Source organism: Macaca mulatta, chromosome 17 (assembly GCF_049350105.2).
Source record: "Macaca mulatta isolate MMU2019108-1 chromosome 17, T2T-MMU8v2.0, whole genome shotgun sequence".
Classification (NCBI taxonomy): Eukaryota; Metazoa; Chordata; class Mammalia; order Primates; family Cercopithecidae; genus Macaca; species Macaca mulatta.
Window position 1 is genome coordinate 94,566,631 of NC_133422.1, and position 26,066 is coordinate 94,592,696.

A 26,066-nucleotide genomic window follows, 5' to 3' on the forward strand; every position below is an offset into this window, starting at 1 on the left:
TTGCCAAAATGGGTAACAATATTCAATGGGTCATTCCCTAAGGAAGTCCATGTTCAACCTATGCGGGCACACTCACACACCAGCAGGCTCATCTTTGCACAAACTCACACTTAATATCCAAAGGCAGAATATGTTACATTGGAAATATCCAATTTGGACTTATACCAATTTCATGATAAACAGCATCCTTCCATTTCCCATCAACAGTGGCCATCAGAAAAGTAATGCATTTCATAGAAACAGTATTTTAAGTTGACCTTGTGTTTAATGTCCATTTTTGTGTCTTAACCCCAAATCAAGATTCCCATGAATAAATCCAGATATTCACCTAGAATGAAGAGCCATGGACTCCCATGCACACGTGCAAATAACTCCATCCACCCCCTTCTCTCGCATACCTGCCCACGCACACCCACACTGAATGCTCTGTACCTCTGCTATGAGCCTTGTGCCAGCTGAGGACATAAACACTTCCTGGTGAAATAGGAAACTGGGGCAACATGTAAACCGTTGAAAGGAGAGAGCAGAGTTCCAGTCTGGACCAGCACTGTGTCTATGACCCATCCCAGCTGGGTTTCACACTGGGTAGCATCAAAGGAGGCCAGTTGGCATTGTAAGCAGACAGGGGTGTGGGAGAGGTTACCCTGAATTTCAGTAGCCAACAAACAGAAGTCAAACCAGAAACACGTGTTTTTCTTAGCATTTACGTTTTTGAATGAGGAAAATGACCCTTTCCCATTGTATCTTGAAAATTGTTGTTCCTTGGGGAAATGCTCCCAAAGTTGCCATACCTTTTGATGACGGCAACTTAAATGTTCAATTCTGGACTTTTTTTTAATAAGAAATGCCCTCTTGTTGGGGCATAAGCTCTCACAACAGTGTGGCAGGATGGCTTTTCTTAACACAGAACCATAGAAATTAGAGCAGAGGGGAGACTAACTATTAGGTAATTTCTTCCCTGCCCCATTTGTGGAGGTTTGTTTCCTACAGCAAATTCTCCTGGTGTTTTGTCCAGCAAGGTTGAAATGATTCAAGTAATGGGGCTTCCAGTAGGGACATATGGTTATTTTATCCAGTTAGCATGTTTCTTTCACTTTGCCTATAAACTGGCCGGTCACAGAAATTGGATCTGCAGGTAGGTGACTCTGGATCTTGAGGGGATCTTGGGGTTTAAATAATGTGGGTTCTGTTTGTAAAGATTTTGTGTAAATGGGTTGCACAATTGTATAAAGTGTTGCTTCCAACAAACATCTAGTCTGTTTTATGTCAAATGTGAATCACTGATGAACACATGAACCCTTAGATATTTTGTCCAAAGCGCAGATGACTCTCTCAAAGATAGGAAACTGGTGGTTTGTGTCCTAGTGTGACAGTCATAAATTTCCAAAAGACCTTTTTCCTCCCTCTGATGAAAATTTCATTCAAGTAATGCTTTTATGTAGAAATGACCCAAGAAGGAAAAATTACGTATCTTTGCTTTTCTCTACTTCTTCCTGCTCTCATCTTAAATTATATCCTGCCCAAACACCAAAGGTATAGCTGAAGTTCACAGTTAGTGCTGAGCCATTTGTGTTCTCTACAGTAATAATCATTACTATTATTCAAACATAAAAGCTCTACCTTTTCTTCCTGTCCTCTCCAAATGGCAAAATTCATGGGACTACTTCGACCATGAGCAGATAAATTATTGGGGATCAGACTTTGGTATCACAGAATTTGGGGGATGTTTATTTTAATTAAAAGTCCTAAGGAAATAGTTTGATATCCTTAGTATAATGTTGGTTGACAATCACTTCACATTAAAAGAAATAACAATCAGCTCATATCATCTGTCCCTGTTTGGCTGCTTTGTTTCAGGAAACTGAAAGGTATTTTCAGGCTAAAAAATTTTGCCTGGCACAGTAGTCCAGTGACAGTAATCAGAGTTAGGGCTAGAGACTGACACTGGGGATTCTAGGTTATCTTATCTTATTAACATCTGCTGGAAAAAGTTTAGACATTATAAGTAATCTCTGCTCCTATGTTAATTCCCAGAAACTAAAATGTCTTCAATGTAGCCGACATCAGCTGTAAGGTCTCAATCCACAATACTAATCAAACTGACTTTCTTCCATCCTTCCAGAAAAATGTATTTTGAGATCCAACCTGCATACCATTAATTGTTTTAGTTTCAAATTATTTGGTAAAATGCTTTAGCCAGGATAAATCATTTCCACATGATTTGTTTTAAATTTATAAAGGATTTTCTTAAAAGTTAATTCCATTTTTATGTCTTTTTTATAATAATGGTGATTCCATTAATATTGGAAAATTATTCATTCAAAATGAATTTAATATGCTTATTAAAGTAATATGATTTCAATAATCTTTTTTATCAATAAAGAATTTTGTATAGTATAAAAATTGGATACTTGAAAACATCTGAAGCAAATAATCATTTATATTAATTGATATCAATAGAAATAATTTTATATAAACAAATACATATAGCATACATGTTTATACAACATATAAACATTCAAGTATGTATGATAACATATATTTGCTCAAATCTATATTATGAACTTAGTGCTAAAGTTTTTAATCTTTCCATGTTCATCACTTCTTAGGCAAAAATGACAGCTAAAGGAAACAGTTGCTTTTTTAAAACAGTCACTAATCACAGGAAATCTTAATATAGGAATTTACCATTTCTTTCCAAATGGAGACTCTAACAGAAAAATGTGAAGGAATAGCACAATGTGTTATGTGTGTCAAATTTTTAAAGATACTTTGCTAGAATATTCATATTTTGAAGTATCTGGCTACAAATACGGCTTTGCTTCATTTTCAGTTTTCCGAACATTCTCTTTGATTCATATAATGGATGTACGTTCTTTGTTTGGTTTTGGAAGGATTTTGTTTAGCTTTTTCAATATTTCTCCTTTGTTATAGCTTCACAAGTTGGCTAAAGCCTGAGGAAGGGGAAGTGTTCATCTTTAAATTCTGGGTTCAATTAACAATCACAAATGTCAAAAACAAGGTCACTACCTGACCTAACAACTGTAAATATCACAGATAGCCAACACTCTCATTTCACTCCGGAGAGAAAAACAGTGCAAGCTGATAAGTTCACATTAATAAGCACATCTTCTACTGGAATATAAACTGGAAACGTATCTCTTAAGAAAGAAAGAAAAAGGAAAGTAAGAGTTTTCTTCCTTATGTAAGTCTCTCCATCTAGAAACTTTACAAACAGTAACACATCCCTCCTCCCAAAATATTGAAAGTAGATCATTTTCATAGGTGTCTGATTGCCGCTCGCACACCTTTCATTTCTGTTTCCAAATGCAGGGTTTTACAAAAGAAATACTGCTTGGTCCAGATGGCCTTCTAGAAGGCTCCCTGAGAGAACGCAGGAGAAGTTTCTCTAGCCAAAAATATTGTTTCCGCTTATTCAAGTGCCAGAAATCCCACTGCCACTCTTTCACGCAGATCGAATAAACCATCTAAAGATGTGGTTGCTGTCTTTGTCAACTGAAAGGGTTGATTCCCCTATTAGACGACAGTGTATCCTCCCACACCCATCCAGCCCACCACCCACAGCATTCCCTCTGGATTTATGAGCAGGAACACAAAAATCAGAGCTGAGAGGTTTGTAGTGAAAATGAAAGATAAAGGGACATAACTCTATTTTTGAGATTCTTAGTAATTGCACTTTTCCCTTTATTTCCCTGTTCATTTAACATTTTCAGAAAGATCGGCCGTAATTTTGACTTTTAAAAGTCCAGTTCTTAGGAAAGCTGAGTCTGCCAATGATGACTTTAAGATTGGATGGATTAACACAAAATTGCAAAATTTTAAACATTTAAAACAAAGTAATGAAATGCTACAAAGTATTGAAATCATATCATATCTTATTTCACTTTTTTTTTTTTTTTTTTTTTTTTTTTAGTGGCAAATGGCTGATTTGGTATTTATTAGAGGATAAGAGTGTTTTTAATAGGCCGGGTGCAGTGGCTCATGCCTGTAATCCCAGCATTTTGGGAGGCCGAGGCGGGCAGATCACAAGGTCAGGAGTTTGAGACCAGCCTGGCCAGCATAGTGAAAACCTGTCTCTACCAAAAATACAAAAAATTAGCTGGGCATGGTGGTGGGCGCCTTAATCCCAGCTGCTTGGGAGGCTGAGGCAGGAGAATCACTTGAACCCGGGAAGCAAAGGTTGCAGTGAGCAAAGATCGCGCCACTGCAATCCAGCCTGGGTGAAAAACAAGACTCTGTCTCAAAAAAAGAAAAAAAAAAAAAAGTATTTTTAATGCGGGTTAAATTGGATAATGTTTTAAATTGGTTGTTTTTTCCTTAATTTATAACACATTCTTAAGGATATTTTAATCAAAATATTCTTTATCCAGGTTTATATTTTTCAGAGTTTTATTTGCTCAGTTTTAATTTTAAAGATGTCATTATTTTAGCTGGATGAAATCTCAGAAATCTTTTAGTCAGATGCCTTCAGTTTATGACTTAATGCACTGAAACCCAGCAAGGCTTCAGAAGCTGCCCAGTGTCACTCATGGCCAAGGTGGAGAGAGGGCTGCGAGCAGAATTCAGGGCTTAGTTTGTAAGTAAAGATATGAAATATCATAAATGTGGCTTCAGTTGAATTACAGTGAATACCCACACTCATGACCACAACGAGATAGAGCCTTAAATGCACTCAGTCACAATCAAAGTCTGGATTTGGGTAGTTCCAGTGTATGTCTTTTCTTGAGGATAAGCAGAAACCAATGAGGAAAGAGAGAAACCAGGGTCTCCACGTGCCTTTCCCCACACGCCTCCCTGCTCAGTGCTGCCCTGCCCTCGTCCCCCAGCCCTGCCCCAGGAAGCCTTCTAGGCTCTGTTCACTGAAAACTCCACTTCATATTATTAGTTATCAGTCGTTCAGTCTCCCAACATAGAATGGAAACTCCCAGAGCAAGCCTGGGGAGCCTTTGACAGAGAGGCCATATCTACTCCAGAGCCCAGTGTCATCTCAAGGACATCAAAGGACAAGTCCTCAGAGTCACACTCTCAGTTACACCTGTGCTCACACACACCCCATGGCGTTCAGTGCCTATGACAGCAAGATCCAAGTGATGGCCAGGGGAGGATCATTTTGTTTCTTGGACACCTTTCCCTCTTTCCTCTTCCTGTATTTCTCCCTCTAAGGATGGATGAGTCTGTGTGTGTATCTTTCTGTTCCACGCTCATTTTCCTTGCCCTGAATTCTCTGTTTCCCCTTTTTGGTTACATCTTTTTCTTTCTCACCACATCATCTCCACACCCCACACCATCCCTCGCCTTCTCTCCTGTAGCTAATTACAATAGAGACTTTCAGAGCATCGTTTTATTTTGTTGTTGTTGTATTAATTAAATAATTTTGTAATTCTTTTTTTTTTTTTTTGTGACAGTGTCTCGCTCTGTCACCCAAGCTAGAGTGCAATGGCACAATCTCAGCTCATGCAACCTCCGCCTCTGGGTTCAAGTGATTCTCCTGCCTCAGCCTCCTGAGTAGCTGGAATTACAGGTGCGCAACATGCCTGGCTAATTTTTGTATTTTTAGTAGAGACGGCGTTTCACCATTTTGGTCAGGCTGGTCTCAAACTCCTGACCTCATGATCTGCCCGCCTCGGCCTCCCAAAGTACTGGGATTACAGGCGGAAGTCACCGCGCCTGGCCCAGAATTTTGTAGTTCTTTTTATATTGAATTTTATTAAAAATATAAAGCAACCATTTCCGTAATTCTCTCTTTTTTTCCACTTTAGGTCAGTGGGCCTCAAAAAAAAAAAAAAAAGGTGAGGCAATTTCTTACCACTACCCTAGGGAATAAAGAATTCTCTGGCCGGGCGCGGTGGCTCAAGCCTGTAATCCCAGCACTTTGGGAGGCCGAGACGGGTGGATCACGAGGTCAGGAGATCGAGACCATCCTGGCTAACACTGTGAAACCCCGTCTCTACTAAAAAATACAAAAAAAAAAACTAGCCGGGCGAGGTGGCAGGCGCCTGTAGGCCCAGCTACTCAGGAGGCTGAGGCAGGAGAATGGCGTGAACCCGGGAGGCGGAGCTTGCAGTGAGCTGAGATCTGGCCACTGCACTCCAGCCTGGGCGACAGAGCGAGACTCCATCTCAAAAAAAAAAAAAAAAAAAAAAGAATTCTCTCTACTGTAGCATGCACCTCCCTGCAGCATCTTGGGCAGAAATAGGTACACAAAACACGTTTAGTAAACACTGTTTAGCTAACTGGTTTTCAAATTCCTGACAATGCTAAAAAAATTTATTAGATGTACTTTTAACAGTATATATGACATACTTCTGCTACCTTCTAGAAAAATCGAAAGAAGATGTTTCCATCAATTATTTCATCAGTTGTTATTCATCAATTGTACTTTGAAAAAATGTGCCAGTATTTTAGTAAATCTTTCAGTCTCTTCTAGTTAATGTTAACTCATTAAATCTGTGTTCCAAAGAAAGAATAAGCCTGCCATGTATGAAATAGAGGAATTTTAGCATTATTGGTCTTAGCTACAAACTGCTATAAGTGGCATTCATTGTCTGCTTTTCTCATGGGCAACAGGAGCTTAAATTCGATGTCATAAATATTTTTAAACAAAGACATTTAAACATTTGGCCTGTTACACATTTGTCTTGGTTTTAAAAATAATTTTTAAAAATCTTTGAACAAAATTTCCGGTTTCAAAAAGAAATCTGAAATGGAGGTGATAGTAGCAGAACGCTACACAATTACTAAAAAATCAACAAATTATACACTTAAAACAATGGGTGAATTTTATGGTATGCAAATCATACCTCAATAAAGCCACTTTAAAAACTGAGAAAATTAAGCACAAAACCTAATTTGATGGCAAATGTGTTAACTCCCTTAGATTTTGATACGCTTATAAATCCAATTGTTTTCACCTCAATACATAGCTTTCTACATAGCATACTTGGCTTTATTTTTCCAGATTTCCTTGTGAAAAGATATCGAAAACAAAGACTTGCGTACTCTTGCCTGATTATTCTGCCTGAATATTTTTAAAGAGAAATCTTGCCCTCTACATGTTTAGGCCCCGAGGAAAGTTTTAAAAATAGAAGGCTACCGTGGTCTCTCTGATCAGTTTTTAAAGTAAGCATGGCTCTGGTCCGTGGAGACCCAGACCTGGGCAAGTAGATGATTCGGGATGGTCATATATTCAGATAACTGGCACACACGTGCACCTCAGCTCTCTTCGCTGCTGTTTGGCCGCCTGTACCTTTCCTGCCCTGCTCCTGCCAAATCCATCTTCCAAGCCTTCTACTGCTTCTTCTTCCCCATCGCACCCCCGACTTCCTGGAATTCTTGGTAAAGTCCCAAATTAGTCTTACCAAGAACAACACACAAATCTTTCTATTTTCTAGCTCCATCTTTCCATTTATTTAGCTAAAGCTAAATAATTTCACCCTTCCTTTGTAAAAAGCAAAATGTTAATGCTGTCCATTCATTTTGCATCCACTCAATTTCCACATTCCAAGAAACGTCCCCCCTTTTGAACAAATGTGTCTATCCATCATCTTTGCTATACCTCTTCCTTTTCTGGTCCATCATCTGCTGAAAGAACTGTGTCCTGTGTTTCAGTACCTCCTCCTCAGTGTAAGCCAAGCTCTGGACTTCAGATCATCTGCATTTGATTAGCATCTGTCCTCTGCTGATATTCTAAGTTTTTAAAATTTTCTAAATTTATTTGTTTTCCTCCTGAGGCTCTGCCAAATATATAGCATCCCTGAGTCTAGTTGCTTAAAGAGACAACTAAATCTGTGATTTATAAGACTTTAGAGGAGACAGGAAGCTTCAGGCATGAGCCTGTTTCTGTTCATTGTATTTTCAAAGACACTGATGTCTCTCAAACTCTTGCAGGTCTTAAAACGACTCTGAAATCATAAAACCCACTTAGAATTCGAACAGTCTGCTTCTCACTGAGCCATTCTGTGATAAGTGGAATTAAATAATCTCTGGCCAGCAATAACAGTAGCAATACCAGTAGCAATGGTGGTAGCAGTAACCAGGCGAGCAGTGGCCATGGGAGTGGTAATAATAACCAGAGGAGAGATCATCACACTCCTAACAGTAGTGGTGGCCGTCATGACAGTGGTGTGGCCACAGTAGTGACAGTGCTGGTAGCATAACTGCTCCCATTTATTGTGAGAGCCTGTTAGGTGACAGGCCATTGTTCATATATATATGCATATATGTGTGTATATATGTGTGTATATATGTGTGTATATATGCATATATATGCATATGTGTATATATGTATGTGTATATATGCATATATATGCATATGTGTATATATGCATGTGTATATATGCATATATACATATATATGCATGTGTATTATGCATATATATGTATATATGCATATATGTGTATATACGTGTGTGTGTGTGTGTGTGTGTGTGTGTATATATATATATATTTTTTTTTTTTTTGGAGATGGTGTCTTTCTCTGTTGCCTAGGCTGGAGTACGGTGGTGGGATCTCGGCTCACTGCAACCTCCACCTCCTAGGTACAAGCGATTCTCATGCCTCAGCCTACTGAGTAGCTGGGATTACAGGTGCATGCCACTGTGCCCAGCTAATTGTATTTATGGTAGAGACGGGGTTTCACCGTGTTGGCCAGGCTGGTCTTGAACTCCTGACCTCAAGTGATCCGCCCACTTCTGCCTCCCAATATGTTGGGATTTCAGGCATGAGCCACTGCACCTGGCCCTTGCATATATTATTTTATGTAATCCTCACAACAGCCCTATAGAGGCGATATTATCCCCATTTTCCAGATGAAGAAATTAAGACTGGGAAAGGTAGCTTTATTCATTGTGGATCACACAGCTGGAAAAGGCATTCCTGGATTCAAAGTCAGGTGTAACAGAGCCCAAAGTCCACATCCCTAACCTCTGCATGAAGCTGCTTCTAAGGGAAACACCAAGAAAAGCCAGATCCTTTCTCTCCAGGGAGCTTCGTTACCCTTCATTGCAGCCACAGGCTACTGAGAGCCACCGCAGGCTGTGCCCATCCTGGAAAGTGTCCTGTTTTTGCATAGAGAAGATGATCCCCTGTGCTGCTCAGACCATCACTGACCTGGCAGGTAGAGCTGCCCCAGAAACACAAGAGGCCTCGCTTCTGTGCCCTCCTGGCCCTGCCCTCTGAGTGACAGCCAGAGAGCTACAGGGGAAGGGACGGGAGGGATAAAGAGGAGCTTCTCCAGGCTGCTGCACCTTTCAGAGCTTGGAAAATGAATCCACTAACTGCCCAGGGTACACAATTCTCCCAACCTCCTGCATGACCCCCAAACTCAGGACCCTCTGTGAACCTGTACCTTCTGGGGCCTTCCCCAGCCGCTCAGCATGCTGTTCCCATCTGACTTTTCACCGTGCTTCCCAGTCCGTTGCAAAATGAACACCACCCCAGCCTACCCCAAACCCGATATTCCCACTGTTACATTCTTATGAATTATTTAAAGGGCTTCCCCATCAAAGGCCATGGAGTGTCTTCAGTCTGAATTCCATGATAGGTAACCATAGATTAGCACAATGTGAATTGGTGTCTATGTTGAATGACTTCAGTTGAACTCTCAGAAATCTCATGTAGAGATACATTAGCATCCGTAAATTATCTGGCAATAGGAACGAATGGCTGCTGAATTTCAATTCAAAATATTATTAAAATACCGATCAAATTATCACTACAATTTAAAGTGTCAAAAAGATGAAAAACACGTTCTATACGTTCTAAGTCTTCAGTCATATTCTTTTACTATCTTCCTGACAGTTGTTTATTTATTTAATTATTGAGACAGGGTCTCACTCTGTTGCTGGGGTGCAGTGGCACGATCATGGCTCACTTTAGCCTCGACCTCCTGGGCTCAAGTGATCCTTCCACCTCAGCCTCCTGAATAGCTGGGACCACAGGTGCGTGCCACCACACCCAGCTATTTTTTTTTTTAAAGACAGAGTCTCACTATGTTGCCCAAGCTGGTCTCAAACTCCTGGGCTCAGGCAATCCTCCCATCTTGGCCTCCCAAAGCCACTGTGCCCAGGCTTCATTACAATTTTTAAAGATGTTTATTCATAAAACAAAGAGTTACTGATAATCAGATATTACACAAGGACCAAATATCACCACCTTTAATCCCCCTAACAAATGCTTTAGGTATTTTTAAGACTTAAAATGTTACTCATATATTGTGTTATTGAATTCTACTATTTCTAGTATTGTAATAAATTACAGTAAGAACTTTCAAATGGAAGCCCAGGATGAAAAATGTTATATTTTACTCTTTCCCAAATTCTCATTAAAATTGCAATTTCATGCATTTGCTTATCTGCACATTATATGTATTTTTAGCCTCATCTTAAGTAATAATATTTCTGAAATAGCTTAGATATGCCATTTTTATAAATTATATTAAATATAATTTAATACATAGTATATACAAAATAAATATGTAGCTGTATTCGAATTTTCTCTATAATTATCCCAAATACCAGTTATCAGCCATACTTTGGGTTACAATGATTAATAAGAAGAATTTGAGATTTGGGGTGAAAAGCCTTAGATTCTAGTCTTGTCCCCTTAAGTTCCTTTATAAGATTAACTAGTACTGAATCTTATTTTTTGCACCTATAAAACTAAATAATCATGCCTTCTGTACTACAGGTGAGAAAAAGTCTGAAAATATTTTGGGCCGGGCACGGTGGCTCAAGCCTGTAATCCCAGCACTTTGGGAGGCCGAGACAGGCGGATCACGAGGTCAGGAGATCGAGACCATCCTAGCTAACATGGTGAAACCCCGTCTCTACTAAAAAATACAAAAAACTAGCCGGGCAAGGTGGCTGGCGCCTGTAGTCCCAGCTACTCAGGAGGCTGAGGCAAGAGAATGGCAGGAACCCGGGAGGCGGAGCTTGCAGTGAGCTGAGATCCGGCCACTGCACCCCAGCCCGGGCGACAGAGCGAGACTCCGTCTCAAAAAAAAAAAAAAAAGGAAATATTTTGGGTCAGGCACGGTGGCTCACACCTATAATCCCAACATTTTGGGAGGCCACAGCAGGCAGATCACTTGAGGTCAGGAGATCAAGACCAACCCGGACAACATGGCGAAACCCCGTCTCTACTAAAAATACAAAAAGTTAGCCAGGCTTGGTGGGGCATGCCTGTAGTCCCAGCTAGTCAGCTAGTGGGGAGGCTGAGGTGGGAGGACCACCTGAACCCGGGAAGTCAAGGCTGCAGTGAGCTGTGATCGTGCCACTGCACTGCAGCCTGGGAGACGGGAGTGAGACCCTGTCTCAAAAAAAAAAAAAAAAAAAAAAAAGAATATTTTGTAATAGTATAAAGTACTATCAAATGAAACCTCTTTTTTGGGTAATGGGTCTTCCTAATGGCATTACCCTCCTCCAATTTTCAGTTTGGAAACTAATATTCCAGGGCTTACTGAGAGTATAGTTAGCTAGAGTAGAGGTTACAGTTGCCAAGACAATCTTCCTGTTTCCTCCTCAAAGAAACTAACATCCTTTCCCCCAGATCTACCCCTCCCCTGGCGCCCAGAAAGCCGTGCCAGACAATCCATCCATGCTGTCCCACTCGGAAGTAGGGCTGGGCCAGGCCAGCCCAGCCCAGCTCTTAGCTTCCCCATCGGTGGATTCTCGGACCACCTCTGGACAGAGGAAAAACACCCAGAGTGAAGGAAAGGAAACAGGTGGTTCAACTTCCTCTGCTTGGGGTCCAGAAAGGAGCACATATGGGCCCATCAGTGTGTGTAACAAGAACAGAGGAACCCCACTGGGTTTCAGTCTAGCTTCATCTAATAGAGACTGTCTTTATGTGCTTTGTCATAAGAAAAGTCAAGCAGCTAATAAATAGCAGAACCGACTGGGCGCAGTGGCTCACGCCTGTAATCCCAGCACTTTGTGAGGCCGAGGCGGGTGGATCATGAAGTCAGGAGTTCAAGACCAGCCTGGTCAACATGGTAAAACCCCGTCTCTACTAAAAATACAAAAATTAGCTGGGTGTGGTGGCGGGAGCCTGAAATCCCAGCTACTCAGGAGGCTGAGGCAGGAAAATAGTTTGAACCAGGGAGGCGGAGGTTGCAGTGAGCCGAGATCGCGCCATTGCACTCTAGCCTGGGTGACAGGGCTAGACTCCATCCCAAAAAAAAAAAAAAAAAAAAAATTCAGAACCAGTATTTTAAAATGTCATCTCTCTTCCAGATTGCTTTAATTTAGGCTGGAGTAGGCTGTGTATCCTCAGGCCTAGGAGACAGCTTTTGAGCCATAGAGAGAACCACAGAAAGATCCAGTGTCTCCTACCACACCCCTTAGTTTTGTGTATCTGTTATGTCACTGGTGACCAGAGACACGAGGCTCCTGCAGAACAAAGAAAGCCAACTCCACGCACACTTCCAGTCCCCACGCCCTTCTCCTGACTCTTCTGGCATCCCTGACCTTCGAAAGCTGACTTTTAAAGCACTGTTCTTTGAAGCCCTTCCCTGGTCAAACCAGCGCCATTGTGATGGCTCCTTCTCTCTGCAGCTCCTTGGCCCTGAAGCACCACAGACGTCATAAACTCACTTGCCCTTTAACTGTTAAGTCACTTGCACGAGTTAACTAGAGCCCAAACCAACATGAAAATTTTTTTTTTCGTGAAAAGCTCTCACTCTGTCACCCGGGCTGGAGTGCAGCGGTGCCATCACGGCTCCCTGCAGCCTTGACCAGGCTCAGGCGATCCTCCTCGCTCAGCCCAGGAGTGCTGGGGTTACACTACCACACTGGCCCCAGCATTACCCGTTTTGAGGTCAGCCACAGTGTCCTACCAGAGGCTCAGCAAGTGTTGGCCAACTGAACAGTGAATATTGCCAGACCAGGGGCACAGAGAGACACGTGCAGATAAAGGAGAGGAGAAAGTGCGCTCAGAACTGGAGAGCTTTGTGGAGACCTGGGGTGGTTCTGTCTTCTCCTATCACTGTCCCCCAGTCAGCCAGCGCGTACCCCAGAAAGAGCCATCATGTGCCCTGCTCTGTATTCCTTTCCTCCTCCTGTCCCTTTCCCCTGCTTAGCTGCTCCTCACCCTTCACATGTCAGTTTAAACATCACGTCCCACAGGACGCCCCACCTGATCAGGTTAAGTCCCCTATCGGTTACTCTTCAGCTCCCCTGTGCCTTGCTTTTTAAACACACTTTCTCATTCATAAGTAATAGTCGTTTCCATCATTGTCTATTTAATGTCTTTCTCCCCATTAGACTGGAAGCCCTGTGAGGTCAGGGACCACATCTGTCTTGTTCCTGCTGTCGCAAGTCCCGGGGCCTGAGGCACGCCAGGCATGCAGTAGACTCTGCATCCATGTCGATGCAGGGAACTGATAGGCACAGGTGTGGGCCAGGGCATCCAGCACAGCTTGATGGGGTGGGAGGCAGAGCCCCATATCCCTGAGACCATCTGGGATGAAACCTCACTGCACATTCCAGGTGACTTAAAGACCCAGCAGGTATGTGTGATAGCAAAGCTTTGCCCAGACAACTACAGCCCCTTCCCTAAGGTCCCAAATTAAAGAAAAAGAATGACCCAAATCACCAACTATCGAACCTGTGTCCCTCTATTCAGGCAGGTCAGTATTGCTGCTCTTGGCTTTTCATTCAGCCTTTTCCATCATCGCTAGGTCAGCAGTCACAGAGCATCTCCTGTGTTCCTGGCAGGTACTGGGTACTGGGTACTGGGTGCTGGGTGCTGGCTCTTGGGAGTCAAAGGCACGTGAGGCCTGGCACCTGCCCACAGGCGCCTCACGGCGTTGTGAGAAAGATAGCAATGTAAACAAATAGATAGGAACACAGGCTATACCAGGATCTGCACAGGGAAAGGGTGGAGAGGGATTTGCTCTACCAAGGAGCCCTCAAACACTTCATAGAGGTGACAACTTGACATCTGGAAGCATCAGGAGGAGTTTGCCAGACAGGGAAAGGGCCTTCAGAGGGAGAGCAGGGCATGCGGCAGAGCTGCAGGGCAGTGTGTTTTGGGGGATGGATCTCAGGGGACTGGCAGGAGACGAGGCTGAGGGGGGCAGGGTCCCATCATGGGCAGGCTTGGGTCTCCAGTGAAGATACTGCACTTAATTCTGCAAGTCCAAAGAAAACCACGGCGAGGTTAAAGCAAGGGGATGATTCCATCAGATCTGTTTTAGAAAGATAACAGCATGCTCCCAACTAGAAAAGTGCCACCCCCTATAAACATCCTGGCACCATGTCCCTGAGAGCTCCGGGAGCCAGCTTTGGAGCCGGGAAGCCTCACTGAGCTGTGGGTGCCTGGCACCCAAACGGACATCCTTCAAATGAATGTCACAACAAAATTGAGAGGGAACCGAGGGCACACGAGGGCCTTTCTAAGGACTCTCCAAGTGGGAGAAGTTGAAAAACAGGAAAGAAGAATGCAGCAGTGCCGGTGAGAGTGTCTCTGGGAGCATCATCTTCTACCTTTTTTGGGGAGTTTCAGGGCGCTGTTGACTTTGTAGGTAAGGAAGAGCCATATCCCAGGAGGCCACAGCTGGCTGAGAGATTTAGCAAGTGGAAGGCACAGCCAGGATCTCGAGGAGAAATTTGATCATGGCCAACACTGGCTGGAAGTTTAGGAATTCCCTGGGAACGGCTTTGAGGCCAGTCATTCATTCATTGAGCAGAAAGACTTAGCACCATATGGGAAAAGGGTGATACCCCAAAAAAGAAGGACTCTAGCAGCTGTATTCAAATAGTAGTGTTGAATTCTCACAGAGAGCTCCCTCTCAGGGAGCCACAGCAACACCGTCATCAGAATGTGGTGTTGGAACCCCCTCAGTGTCCACAGAAGTTATTTGGAAACATAGTGAATAGGGAAAGACTTAGATCAGTTTGTGGTTTCTAGAAAATTACTCTTTTAGGACTGTGGAGAAAAAAAGTCAAGTACTAAGTGCCAGAAATGCAAAATATATGACAATTTCCCATAGATGTGATTACTGTTGTCATCACGCTGGCATCACCTCTTTCACTGTCAAATTGTAAGTCAGATTATGTCAGTGCTTATCTGATCAACGGGCAATGGCCGAGGTGTCAGAAAAACCACAGTTCGATGGTGACTGTTTCCTTCCTATGCAAAAGACACGTGTGCTGGCCTTCACCTTCAGGAGTCTGAAATCATAGACATATGTATAGTAAGATGTGCAAAGCAATTGACCCGTGATTTATTACAACACATAACGCCATAGGTAACTGTCAAATAAAAGCCCAAGATGTCCGGAGCTCCACGGCAACGCATGGAGATGCCTGGCATTGCTGTAGGTACCCGTCTGTGTGAGCAGTGCAGTCCCACAAAGATGGCCCAGATTGGGAAGAAGTGCAGCCATTGTAGGCCCTCAGATCGTCCCTGTGCTCACCACCCTGGCCTTTTCTCCAACTCTTGTTGCATCAGGTAGCACCTGCTTCTTCCTTCCCTCTCCCCTCCAGCGAATGGTAAGCTCCCAAAGGGCAGGGCCAAGTCGCATCCTCTCACTGTCCCAAGCGACTGGCACAAGGGAGCTGCTCGGTCCATTCTTGACGGATGAATGAATAAGTGGTGATTAACCTAAGAAAATTCTGCCATTTCGCATCTTGGGGATGCCTTACAAGAGAAAGGCATCATTTACAGAAGGCTGCAAGAGGGCTCCTCAGTTTATAGACCTACATATCCAAGCCGGCCTAACCATTTCTACCTGGGGGAGCTAAAACATGGAAGCTCTCAAACATGCATATGCATTAGAATCACCAGAGGAGTCCCCGTCAACCTCCAGGTTTTCTGCACAAACCTTGTGGGACTGGGCCCAGGAATCTGCATTTTAACAAGCCCCCCCCCCCACCCCGCCCATTATTCTGATTCAGGGAGTCACAGAACACACTCAGAGAACCCTTTTCAATCACCAGGCCCCTAAGAGCACAGGCTTGGCATTAGATAGAATCAGCTTTATCCCTGTTCTGTTATATATTTCCTAACTACAGGGCCAAGTTGCACATGTTTCTTAAGCTCCTCCTGCCTCAGTTTCCTCAGTTATTAAAAGGGGATGAGTACAAACTCAAAGACAGAAAGGAGAATGGTGGTGGGCAGTGGCTCATGCCTTGTAATCCCAGCACTCTGGGAGGCCGAGGCAGGAGGATCACTTGAGCCTAGGAATCTGCGACCAGCTTGGGCAGCATAGGGAGACCTTGTCTCTACATAAAAAATTAGCTGGGCATGGTGGTGCTCACCTATGGTCCCAGCCACACGGGAGGCTGAGGCAGGAGGATGGCCTGAGCCTGGGGGGTCAAGGCTGCATTAAGCCGTGATGATGCCACTGCACTCCAGCCTGGGTGACAGAGTGAAACCCAAGGATTCTACTTTTGGCATCCTTGTTAAAAGTAGAATGGTGGTTGCTGGGGGCAGGGGGACATGGAAATGGAGAATTGTCTAATAGATACAGAGTTTCAGGGATTTGGGTGGGGGGAGGTTTAGGATGGAGTCTCGCTGTGTCACCTAGGCTGGAGTACAGTGGCACGATCTCCGCTCACTGCAACCTCCACTTCCCGGGTTCAAGCAATTCTCGTGCCTCAGCTTCCCGAGTAGCTGAGATTACAGGTGCCCACCACCACACCCAGCTAATTTTTGTGTTTTTAGTAGAGACAGGGTTTCACCATGTTGGCCAGGCTGGTCTTGAACTCCTGACCTCAGGTGATCCATCTGCCTCAGCCTCCAAAGTGCTGGGATTACAGGCGTGAGCCACCGCGCCTGGGCTGCAGAGTTTCAGTTTTGCAAGAAGGAAAAGCTCTGGAGATCTGTAGCACAATGTACATAGAGTTAACACTACTGAACCGTACGCTTAAAAACATCTAAGATGGTGAATTTTATGTTATATGTTTTTGCCACAACTAAAAAACAAAAGTTTTACTGCGGATGGATAATGGTATCTACTTCAAAGTGTTGTTATGAGCATTACATGAAATAATGTATTTAAAGTGCCAGGCAACAGGCCCCAGACTAGGAATTGCTCAAAGAATTATAGCTATTATTATGACAGTAGCATGGGTGTTAAAAAACTTAACCATGAGGCCGGGCGCGGTGGCTCACACCTGTAATCCCAGCACTTTGGGAGGCCGAGGCAGGCAGATCACCTGAGGCCAGGAGTTCGAGACCAGCCTGGACAACATGGTGAAACCAAGTCTCTACTGAAAATACAAAAAAAATTAGCCAAATGTGGTGGCATGCACCTGTAGTCCCAGCTACTTGGGAGGCTGAGACAGGAGAATCACTTGAACCTGGGAGGCAGAGGTTGCAGTGAGCCGAGATTGTGCTACTGCACTCCAGCCCGGGCAACAGAGTGAGACTCAGTCTCAAAAAATATATAAATAAATAAATATAAAATATAATCATTAAGGAAGATTTCAAACCTTCCCCAAAAATCCAAGTAGCTTTTTGATGAACTGCATTTTTCCAAATCCTGACCAATAGACTATTTTCATCTCACCTATAGATCCACATGTTTAAAAAAATGCCACCTAAATTACAAGTGGCTATGTGAGAGCCTGGGAATATTCATGCTAGGCAGTTTCGTTCATAACACTGAAATCATCCATTTGCAGAGATGCAGGACACAGAACAAATATGCTACATGTTGTTTTGTACCTTAAGCTTCATTAAAGAAAATCAAGCAAAACCTGCCACCATAGAAGAAATGATCTCCCAGTGTTGAAAAACTATGTGAAGTGTTTTTCATCTTTGATATGCACATGGAACCCAAAGCAGTTTCGGGAACATGGCACAGACTCACGGCCACAGTTTGGATTCTCTGTGCACCGTTTTGATTTCATGTGCGTCTATGCTAATTTCGTCTCCCCAGCCTATTGTTTAAACCCTAGCAGGACAGATGTGCTGTTTTACAGGGCCATAATCCACTTGGTGGGCAGATAACCAAGAGGCCTTTGGTCTTCATCATTTACTCCAATAAGAAAACTAGACGACTGCCTTGTAAAACAGCATGTGACCCAGGCCCTGATTTCCACGTAATGCCAACCTACAGGACCTCCTCGGAACTTCCAGCCAAATTAGGAAAATTCCTCCTGGTCATCAGCTCGAGGCTGAATTAAGTTATGGAAAGGACAATCTGGGGGTATAAACAGTAAAAACAAGAGGACTGGGAAGTGACTTGCAGTACAGGAATTTAGGCCACACAGGTGTTCATATGAGTAAGAGTCATCATTCTAAGGCTGAGAAGGTTGGCCACTACTGGTAAAAATCCTGATCCTAGTAGGCTTAGAATCTCTCTCAATCGAAAGATAAATCCCAAAAGTCATTGCTAGGGATTCCCCCCATTTTTCTTTACCTCCATCCTATGTATAACCATAACTTATTACCTCTCAGCCCTCATCATGGGAGCCCAGCACTCCTATCCCAGCAGCCCTGAGTAACATCAGCATTGACTGTTGGGAAGTGGTACTTGTGAAATCCAGAAACAAGCTGCAATAGATGCAAATGGACTGTCATCAATGTGCCTTAGGATTGCCCCAACCACCTCCAGATATCAAAGGACCCCTGCACCCCACTCCCACCAGCATCCTTGCCTACAGGTCAAAGCAGGGTGGATTAGGATGAAGGGCTATCATTGTAAGCAACAAAAGGAAGTGATGAAAAGAACACAAATAACCAGACATTAACTTTGGGTTCTGAGCATGCTGCTTTCTGTCCATTTAATCTGTCTTTTGCTGATGCACTTAAAGAAGCTACCTTGTCTTCTTAATGTGGGGATCTCTGATGAAGGCTTGAAGCTCTGAGACCCAAGCATCAGCCCCAGCTCTGGCTTTCCCTAGTCACATGACCTTGGAAGATCACTTCTTTTTTTCTTTCTTTTATTACTCTGAGCCTCCGTTTCCTCATATAGAACAGGGCTTAGGTTACTTGACACAGTCTATATAAGTATGGTAGAAGTTTTTTAAAAAAATGAGTCTGTAAAATGGGGCTATTCCAGGAGATTTTAGAGATGCCTTCTCATCTTATTCAACAGATCTGTGATTCTTTTGTTACAGCTCATGTCCCTGGTATTTCTTTCTTTTTTTGAGATGGAGTCCCACTCTGTTGCCCGTGCTGGAGTGCAGTGGTGTGACCTTGGCTCACTGCAACTTCCGCCTCCTGGGTTCAAGCCATTCTTCTGCCTCAGCCTCCCAAGTAGCTGGGACTACAGGCATGCGCCACCATGCCCAGCTAATTTTTTTGTATTAGAGACAGGGTTTCACCATGTTGGCCAGGCTGCTCTCGAACTCCCGACCTCAGGTGATCCGCCTGTCCTGGCCTCCCAAAGTGCTAGGATTACAGGCATGAGCCACGGCGCCCGGCAGTCCCTGGTCATTCTAATGGTCTGTAAGTGTGCACCAACAGACTCATCTCTTTGTACTCAGTACTATCCTACCTTGCATTTTCTCATCACCTTATCATGTTACCTCTCAATTATGTTACAGCAAGACAGTAAGATTTTTCCATTAGCCTGACGGTACAAATTTTTAAAACAATAATCAGTTGCCAGAATATATTCCTGCTTTTAAAGTTCTACATAATATTTCAAAAATATATAGGGAAGTATTTAGATTTTCCTCCCACAGCTGTTTTCTGCTTGATTTCAAGAGCTAACTGAACAGTTTCCTGTCTTGTGTCCGATGTGTTTTTCCTCTCCATTAAAATGCTGAAGATTTTTATTCTTTTCCCGTCTTTAGGAGAAAAAAGAAATCTCTCCTCTGTAACTTACTTTGGCTTTCTCAAAAGTTGGGTAGGAAAGTCAGTATAATTCAGGTGGAATCTAAAGTGTTCTTGTTGTGCAAGTGTGCACAGAAAGGAAACCTATCATTTGAGCATTCTTTCGGAAAGTTCGCATTCTCTGTTTTCCAGGGAGCCTTTACTTTCCAAGGGAGTATGATCGACATGCCATTACTGAAGCAGGCCCAGAACATTGTTACGCTTGCCACCTCCATCAAGGAAAAATGATCTGTTAAATGAAGCTCTCATCAGGTGGGCTGAACATATACAGTGGGTTTCTTAAAGACAAACCACAATACTTAAAGCAACGTGTTAGGATGCCAGATTGGGACCTGACTCCATTTACAGTTCATGTGAATCACGATTTTGTTGTTGTTGTCTTACTGGCCAGTTATTCCCCTAAAAAAAAATGAACGTTTTTCCTTTTGGATCCAAGTTTATGACTTGATCATTTTTAGTGTGTTACAAATATGGGCTTATGATTTCACAGGGAGGTAAGATCCTGGGGAAAGATGGGCTGTGAGAGGAAAGTAGGTCTTTAATGACACGGTCTTTCCCAAATAGACATATTCCCTCCACCCTTCTCATGTTACTAAATGTTTCCTGCTTGTTCATGTGTACAGCTGACACCACAAATAATTTTAAGAAAGCCAGGCCTTTAAAAAATAGCAACAACATTAAGGGCTCATCTCTATTTCACTAGTAATCTGATAAAACAACAGAGATGGCATCAGAAAAGGATACTAAGTACTATATTGGCTTAAAAAGACACTTTCTAAAAATAAACTTTCAAAACTGGTTACTATTAACCTCCAGCCACAAAATGAAACATCCATCTCCTTGAACCGCTAGATGATGAACAGGAAAGCTGTCATCCTGGGTGAATGCTGTGGGTCAACCGTTACTGGCAATTAAAAAATAAATGTGCAGAAACACACGACCATCCATTCTCCCCCTTTATTTTCCCGTTTAACTGTTTGCCATTGAGGCCATTTCCCCCTGGAAATGTATGGCCGAGACAGGACTCCCTCAGTCATAAACTTGTAGCGTCTCAGGAGACACAATGCCCCCGAGCTGGTGCATGTGGCCCCTGCAAGATTTGCATCACATTAGAGATGCGGCTGCAGGTCAGATGGGTGGTGTGGTTAACGGGCTTAGTAAAGCTGTTTTGAAGAGGTTAACCCAGCTTGTAGTAAGGGTAAATAAACATAACAACCAGCCATTGTTCCCTATTCAGCATGTACTCTTATATTGAAGGCTAAAGGGTATTGAAGCTGCAGAGGGATCAACTTGTGCTTGCCAGAGGACGCCAATGAAGTTTGAAACACCAACAATCAGAGATTTTGTTTCTGTTCCTCATTAAATCATGAGCTTTTGTGCCGAGACTCTGGACGACTGTTCCTTAAGAAATTAACAGAATGGGAAGTTTTAAACTCTACACCAACCTTTTCATGACCTACACAGCAGCAACACTGCTACTCTTAGACAAACACCGCGGGGAAGGCTGTTCTGTTTATTTAAATTTGTAAATAGAAAACAGTTGTTTTTTACTTTCATTTTTCACCTCCTCCTACGCCCTTTTGGATTATTTCCTCCGCAGCCCCTAGCGTGAGCCCCAACCAGGCCTCTCCTTTTCCCCACTTCTTGCAATTCCCACAGGAAGCCCGAGAGGTGAGTGGAGCTGAGGTTAGACACCAGGAGAGGCACCATCACATGAAAGCACGGCCGCAGAGTCCCACTGCCACCAGGTGACCCCCACCCTCCCCTCCCCCGCCAGTGCACAGCAGAGAGGGACAGCCATGCGGGGAGTCAGCACTGGGCAAGATGACTCTGGGGATCATCATTCTGTAAAGACAACAACTCATTTCCCAAACACGGGATCCAGGAGACAGAGCGCTCCTGAATAGAGATGGCACACGCTCCGTGGGGTCCCTCATAGAGCAGTGCCACCCTCCACCCTGGCTGCCCTGTGCTGCCCCAGAGTGGCCAGAAAGGAAGGTGGGAGCTAGCCCCATCCTCACTCAGAGGCAGGAAAGAGGAAGATGGCCTCTTACCAACGTGAGAGCAGAACGGCCTCTAGCCACACTACTTCCAGACCCCAGACGGGGCAGCAGCAGCAGTGCCTGTAGGAGCACCCACAGCACCCACTGTTGCAGCTGAGACCCACCCAGGATGGGACTCCTGGAGTCAGGTGCGCACCAGGTAACCCAGGACCACGCTGCGCACACCAGGCTGCCCCTCTGCTCAGAACGCAGAGGCATGGGAGGATGGCTTGGCAGTGGGAAGACTAAGGAAGGCCTCTCTCACTCTGCCCCTGCCATACACACCTGCTGAGGGTGTTAGAAACCGCGGAGGCAGGGCTGGTCCTAAGCAAAAGAAGAAAATAAACCCCACCTTGTCCTTCCTATGGGCAGCCCTCACCCCAGTCTGACTACCCTTCCCATCCTCCAGCCTAATCCGAAGAAGCCCTTGGCTTGAGGCGATGAAGGGCTTGCATTCTAGTCTGCACCCTGGCCCCACAGGCAGCCAGCCAGCCCGCCCCACACAGAGGAGCCTCCTCAAGACCTCCCCAGCCAAGGAGCCCTAAGACCTGGGGAAAAGCAGGCCCCTCCGCAAGGTCCCTGGGTGGTACGGAGGCCTGACTGGCTAGGTCTCCCGCTGCTGGCCACTCCCAGGCCATGGTTTCCTAGGTCCCAACCACGTCAGACTGCTCGCCACGCCCCTGCCCTCATCCCAAACTGCTTTGTTCAAACAAAACCACCTTGTTTCAGTCTCCCCAAATGTCCAGTTTATTATCTTCCTCATAATCCATGGTCCCTATTAGGGTAGGATCATAAGACTAGGACCTATGAGAGTCACAAATCTGGACCAAAGTCCCATTCCCTGAACAGAGACCCAAACGACGAGGGTCCCAGAAGAGAGTTCAGTCCTGATCAGAAATCCATGGTGCCTTAGTCCTTGAAGAACAAAACTCCAGGAAGAAGATGCTGGAAGGCAAAGGGTATTCCCCCTCTTTCCCCACCCGCATCTCTGTGGTGCCATGGGTGGGCCCAGGTGCCCTGGGAAAGGTGGGAGAGCAGCCAAGGGTGGGTGAGTGATCTCCACTGAGCTCACCGGGCACCCTGGACATGGGGAAGTGACAGCTGCCCGGCTCCTGAGCCAGGCATGGGTGACAAGAAGAGGACCTTGCAGCTAATCTGACTAATTAGAAACCATACCTGTTTATATTTTGTGTAGCTCATCACAAGCCGTTTAGCCATATCACCCCCCTGTTATTAATTCTTGGGGTCTAAATTATGGGTAACACTATTAAAACATTATCAGAACTAATGAGAAACAATTACTTAGAAAATGAGCCGGGACAAGATTGAGTCGAGAACATCAGTGGTGATCGCTGTAGATTAGTTTAATAAATCATCAGGTGCAAGGCAAGACTGACTGTATGTATGCAAAGCCCCGTCACGGGAAAATGAAATTGAGATTTTTTTTTGCATAATTTTTTCATTAATCTCAATAGGACCCGTGTGGTGTAGATTGCTTTATTCCCCTAATACCTTGCCTGAGGGGGGGTGCCCAATAATGTCTTCATTGTTTTACTGAGGTCTTAATGACAATCTGTGACAACCTCATTTTAATGTATAGAGGATTATATCAATACAGTCATGTTTTATTGAAACGGTGGAGGGAACTCCAGTCCGAGTCGGGCAGTGTCTGTGAACACAAGTTAGGAAGTTTCTCGGCATCCGGGAGCCTTCCCGGCTGATGTCCCAGTGTCAGTCCTCCCAGCCGCCCTCCCCTCCTCTCCTCCAGGGGCGGCTGGGAAAACAGTCCTGCGGGATGAAGACTTCACCGCCTCCGATTTCAATCTGAAAGTAACTCCTTCCCTGGCATATTTCGCTGGGCAGATAGAACAAACCATGTCGTTTTCCCCCGTCTCTAAAATAGACATATTATTATTCACACTTTTGCACCCGGTCGTTTTGCAGGAGTTCGGGAAACTGACGTGCTTCATTGGGGACATTGTAATTCTGTAACAATGCCACGAGGAGAAAAAAGGAATACGGGGTTCTTTGTTTTGTTTTAATTGGAAGGACCTTCTGCTTTTACGATTTCGGTTTACCGTGGAAAACCGAATCTTCTGTGTGTTCTTTCTTCTAGTACTAGAAAAGCAATGAATGGCACAAAACAGGTTCTGAGACGGCCTGCGAGGCCCCGAGCTCGTGGACGCGGCTGAGGGTCCGTGTCACCCGCGGAGCCCCTGCCATGCTTCCCGGCTCATCTTCGCGGGGAGCGGAAACCCCAGCATTTCAGCGTGAAAGTCTTCGACTTTCTTTCCGCGCTGTATTTCCCACGGGCGGAGCAGGGTACCTGAGCGCGGCCCCCACGGAGGGTCCGTGACTTTCCCAGACCCCGCTTGGCGCCCGCAAGTCCGCGCGTGGGACCCAGCAGCTCTGCGCCGGCTGGCTTTGGAGGGGGTGGTGTTCGTTTGTTTAAATTCCAGTTGTTACTTGGCAGCATATCGCCTTCCCAGTCAATAAGAATTGCCCACGACGTATAGAGCGACTTGCGGGAAGGGGCCGAAGCCGTCGTTAGCGCCTGGGCGGCGGCGGCCACTCAAACCCCGTTTCCGCCGAGCGCGCTGCAGCCTGCGGGGCGAGTTCGTTCTGTTTTGACAAAATCATTTGGGACTTCTTTGTCACTCATGCCCTTCCTTTTAAATGATTTTTATTTTTTTCCCACTGTAAGTGACCGGCTGGGTTTTACTTTTGCTTCTTCCGACGGAAAGGGCACCGCGAGCCGGGGTGGGCGGCCCCGCGGGCAGGAGGAGCGCAGGGGACACGCGGTGGCCGCAGATGCCGAGCCCTGCGGAGCCCCGAGGCTGCGTCCCCTGCGCCCCGGCTGCGCGCGGAGCCGGGGCCGGGGCCGAGGCCGAGGCCGGGCCGGGGGGAGCGTGGCGGCCCAGGAGGCCTGGACTGTGGGCCCCGCTCGCCCGCCCGCCGTGGGCCGCCCGGAGCCCGCGCGCCTGTCGCGCAGCCCGGCTGTAATGGTGGCAGATCAAAGGCGGCCCCATGTCCCGGTGGAGCCCGAGCCCGGGACAATCCCGCGCCTTTGTGCGCTGTTGCTAGGAGCCCGAGAAACTAAGAGAAAGTGTCAGGAGCATGTTAATCAGACTCGTTACACTGTAACAATAACGTCTCTCTCGGGTCTCCCAGGCCCCAGCACCCCCGTGCACCCCGCTCACAGGCTGGACACCTGCGCGGGGCCCTCGCGCACGCTCTGGGGTCCCGCCGGCCCCAGGGTCCCTGCAGCCCCGAATCCGCGCCCAAGCCACGCGGAACGACGAGCCCCGAGGGGACCCGCAGGCTCCCGGTGCAGCTCCCTGGCTGTGGTCTCCTTGACCGAAGCCTCGGCCTCACCCCGCCAGGCCGCAAGCCCGAGGGACGAATCGGCCACTGTGTTCAGTCACAGTATTCGAATCAAGAGGAAAATGAACATTCCCTTTCTGGTAGCTTTTTGGTTATGAGTTTTTGCAAAACTATGAAGTCAACTTTGCCGATTTCCCTTGGGAATCCCTGGAGGCCACTCTAAGTGGTAATCGCAAGTTTAAGAAGGAAATGGGGAAGTTTTGCTGAGAGTAAAGATGTCCCCGAACTTTTTGAAGGGATTTGTTTCATTCATTCGTTTAGTCATTCAACAAACACCTGTTGAACCCGACTAGGTGCCAGAGGGGCCAGTCACAGGACTTATTCCAGATGAACTTTTCTTTTGAAATTAGAATGCCCTTATGGAAGCCAAAGGAGGAGCAGAAGCCTAAAATAATGTCAAGTGTCAACGCAAAAAAAGTGCCATTGGCTACTACAGTGTGTGATGATAACAAGAGAGGTGCGAATTAGGAATTAAAAACGTTTGAAAAACTACAGGCCATATGCTTTGAAACCAGTCACTTCTTCCACCTTTCATCTCCCTCTCCCCTCCAGTTTTGGTGGGCAGGAGCTCTGCCAGACTGCAGTCCTCAACCTGTCAGAGGCCGGCCTGAGGTCTGAGGAGTGAGGCCAGGCCTTCTGTTTGTACACAGCCTTTCAAACTTGCAGAGAGACACACTCCATCCTGGCCCCATTCCCCTTTGCTCATACGCAGGGAATTGGAAAACTGTCCTCAGGCTTAGGGCAGAATTTGGCCAAGTTAAGGTGCTTTTCTCCCATACAAGCTCTTGTTCAAGAACCAACCCATTCTGGAAGGTGTAGAAGGGGGCC

General features: G+C 45.3%; 1 protein-coding gene across 10 annotated transcripts in view; it reads left to right on the forward strand.

Moving 5' to 3' along the window:
- CLYBL (citramalyl-CoA lyase) overlaps window positions 1-21,193 on the forward strand; it is a 280,991-nt gene extending 259,798 nt beyond the window's left edge. For 3 of the 10 annotated variants that reach the window (XM_077973917.1, XM_028837256.2, XM_028837257.2), the window contains 2 exons: window positions 19,945-20,064; window positions 21,070-21,193. In XM_077973917.1, the coding sequence (XP_077830043.1) occupies window positions 19,945-20,040 (96 nt within the window). In that variant the 3' untranslated portion in view covers window positions 20,041-20,064; window positions 21,070-21,193. Of the gene's footprint in view, window positions 1-17,951; window positions 18,189-19,944; window positions 20,750-21,049 lie in introns of those variants that run through there. The other 7 variants (XM_077973915.1, XM_077973916.1, XM_077973913.1 and 4 more) reach the window with 5 other exon arrangements.
- Window positions 21,194-26,066: the final 4,873 nt, after the last annotated feature.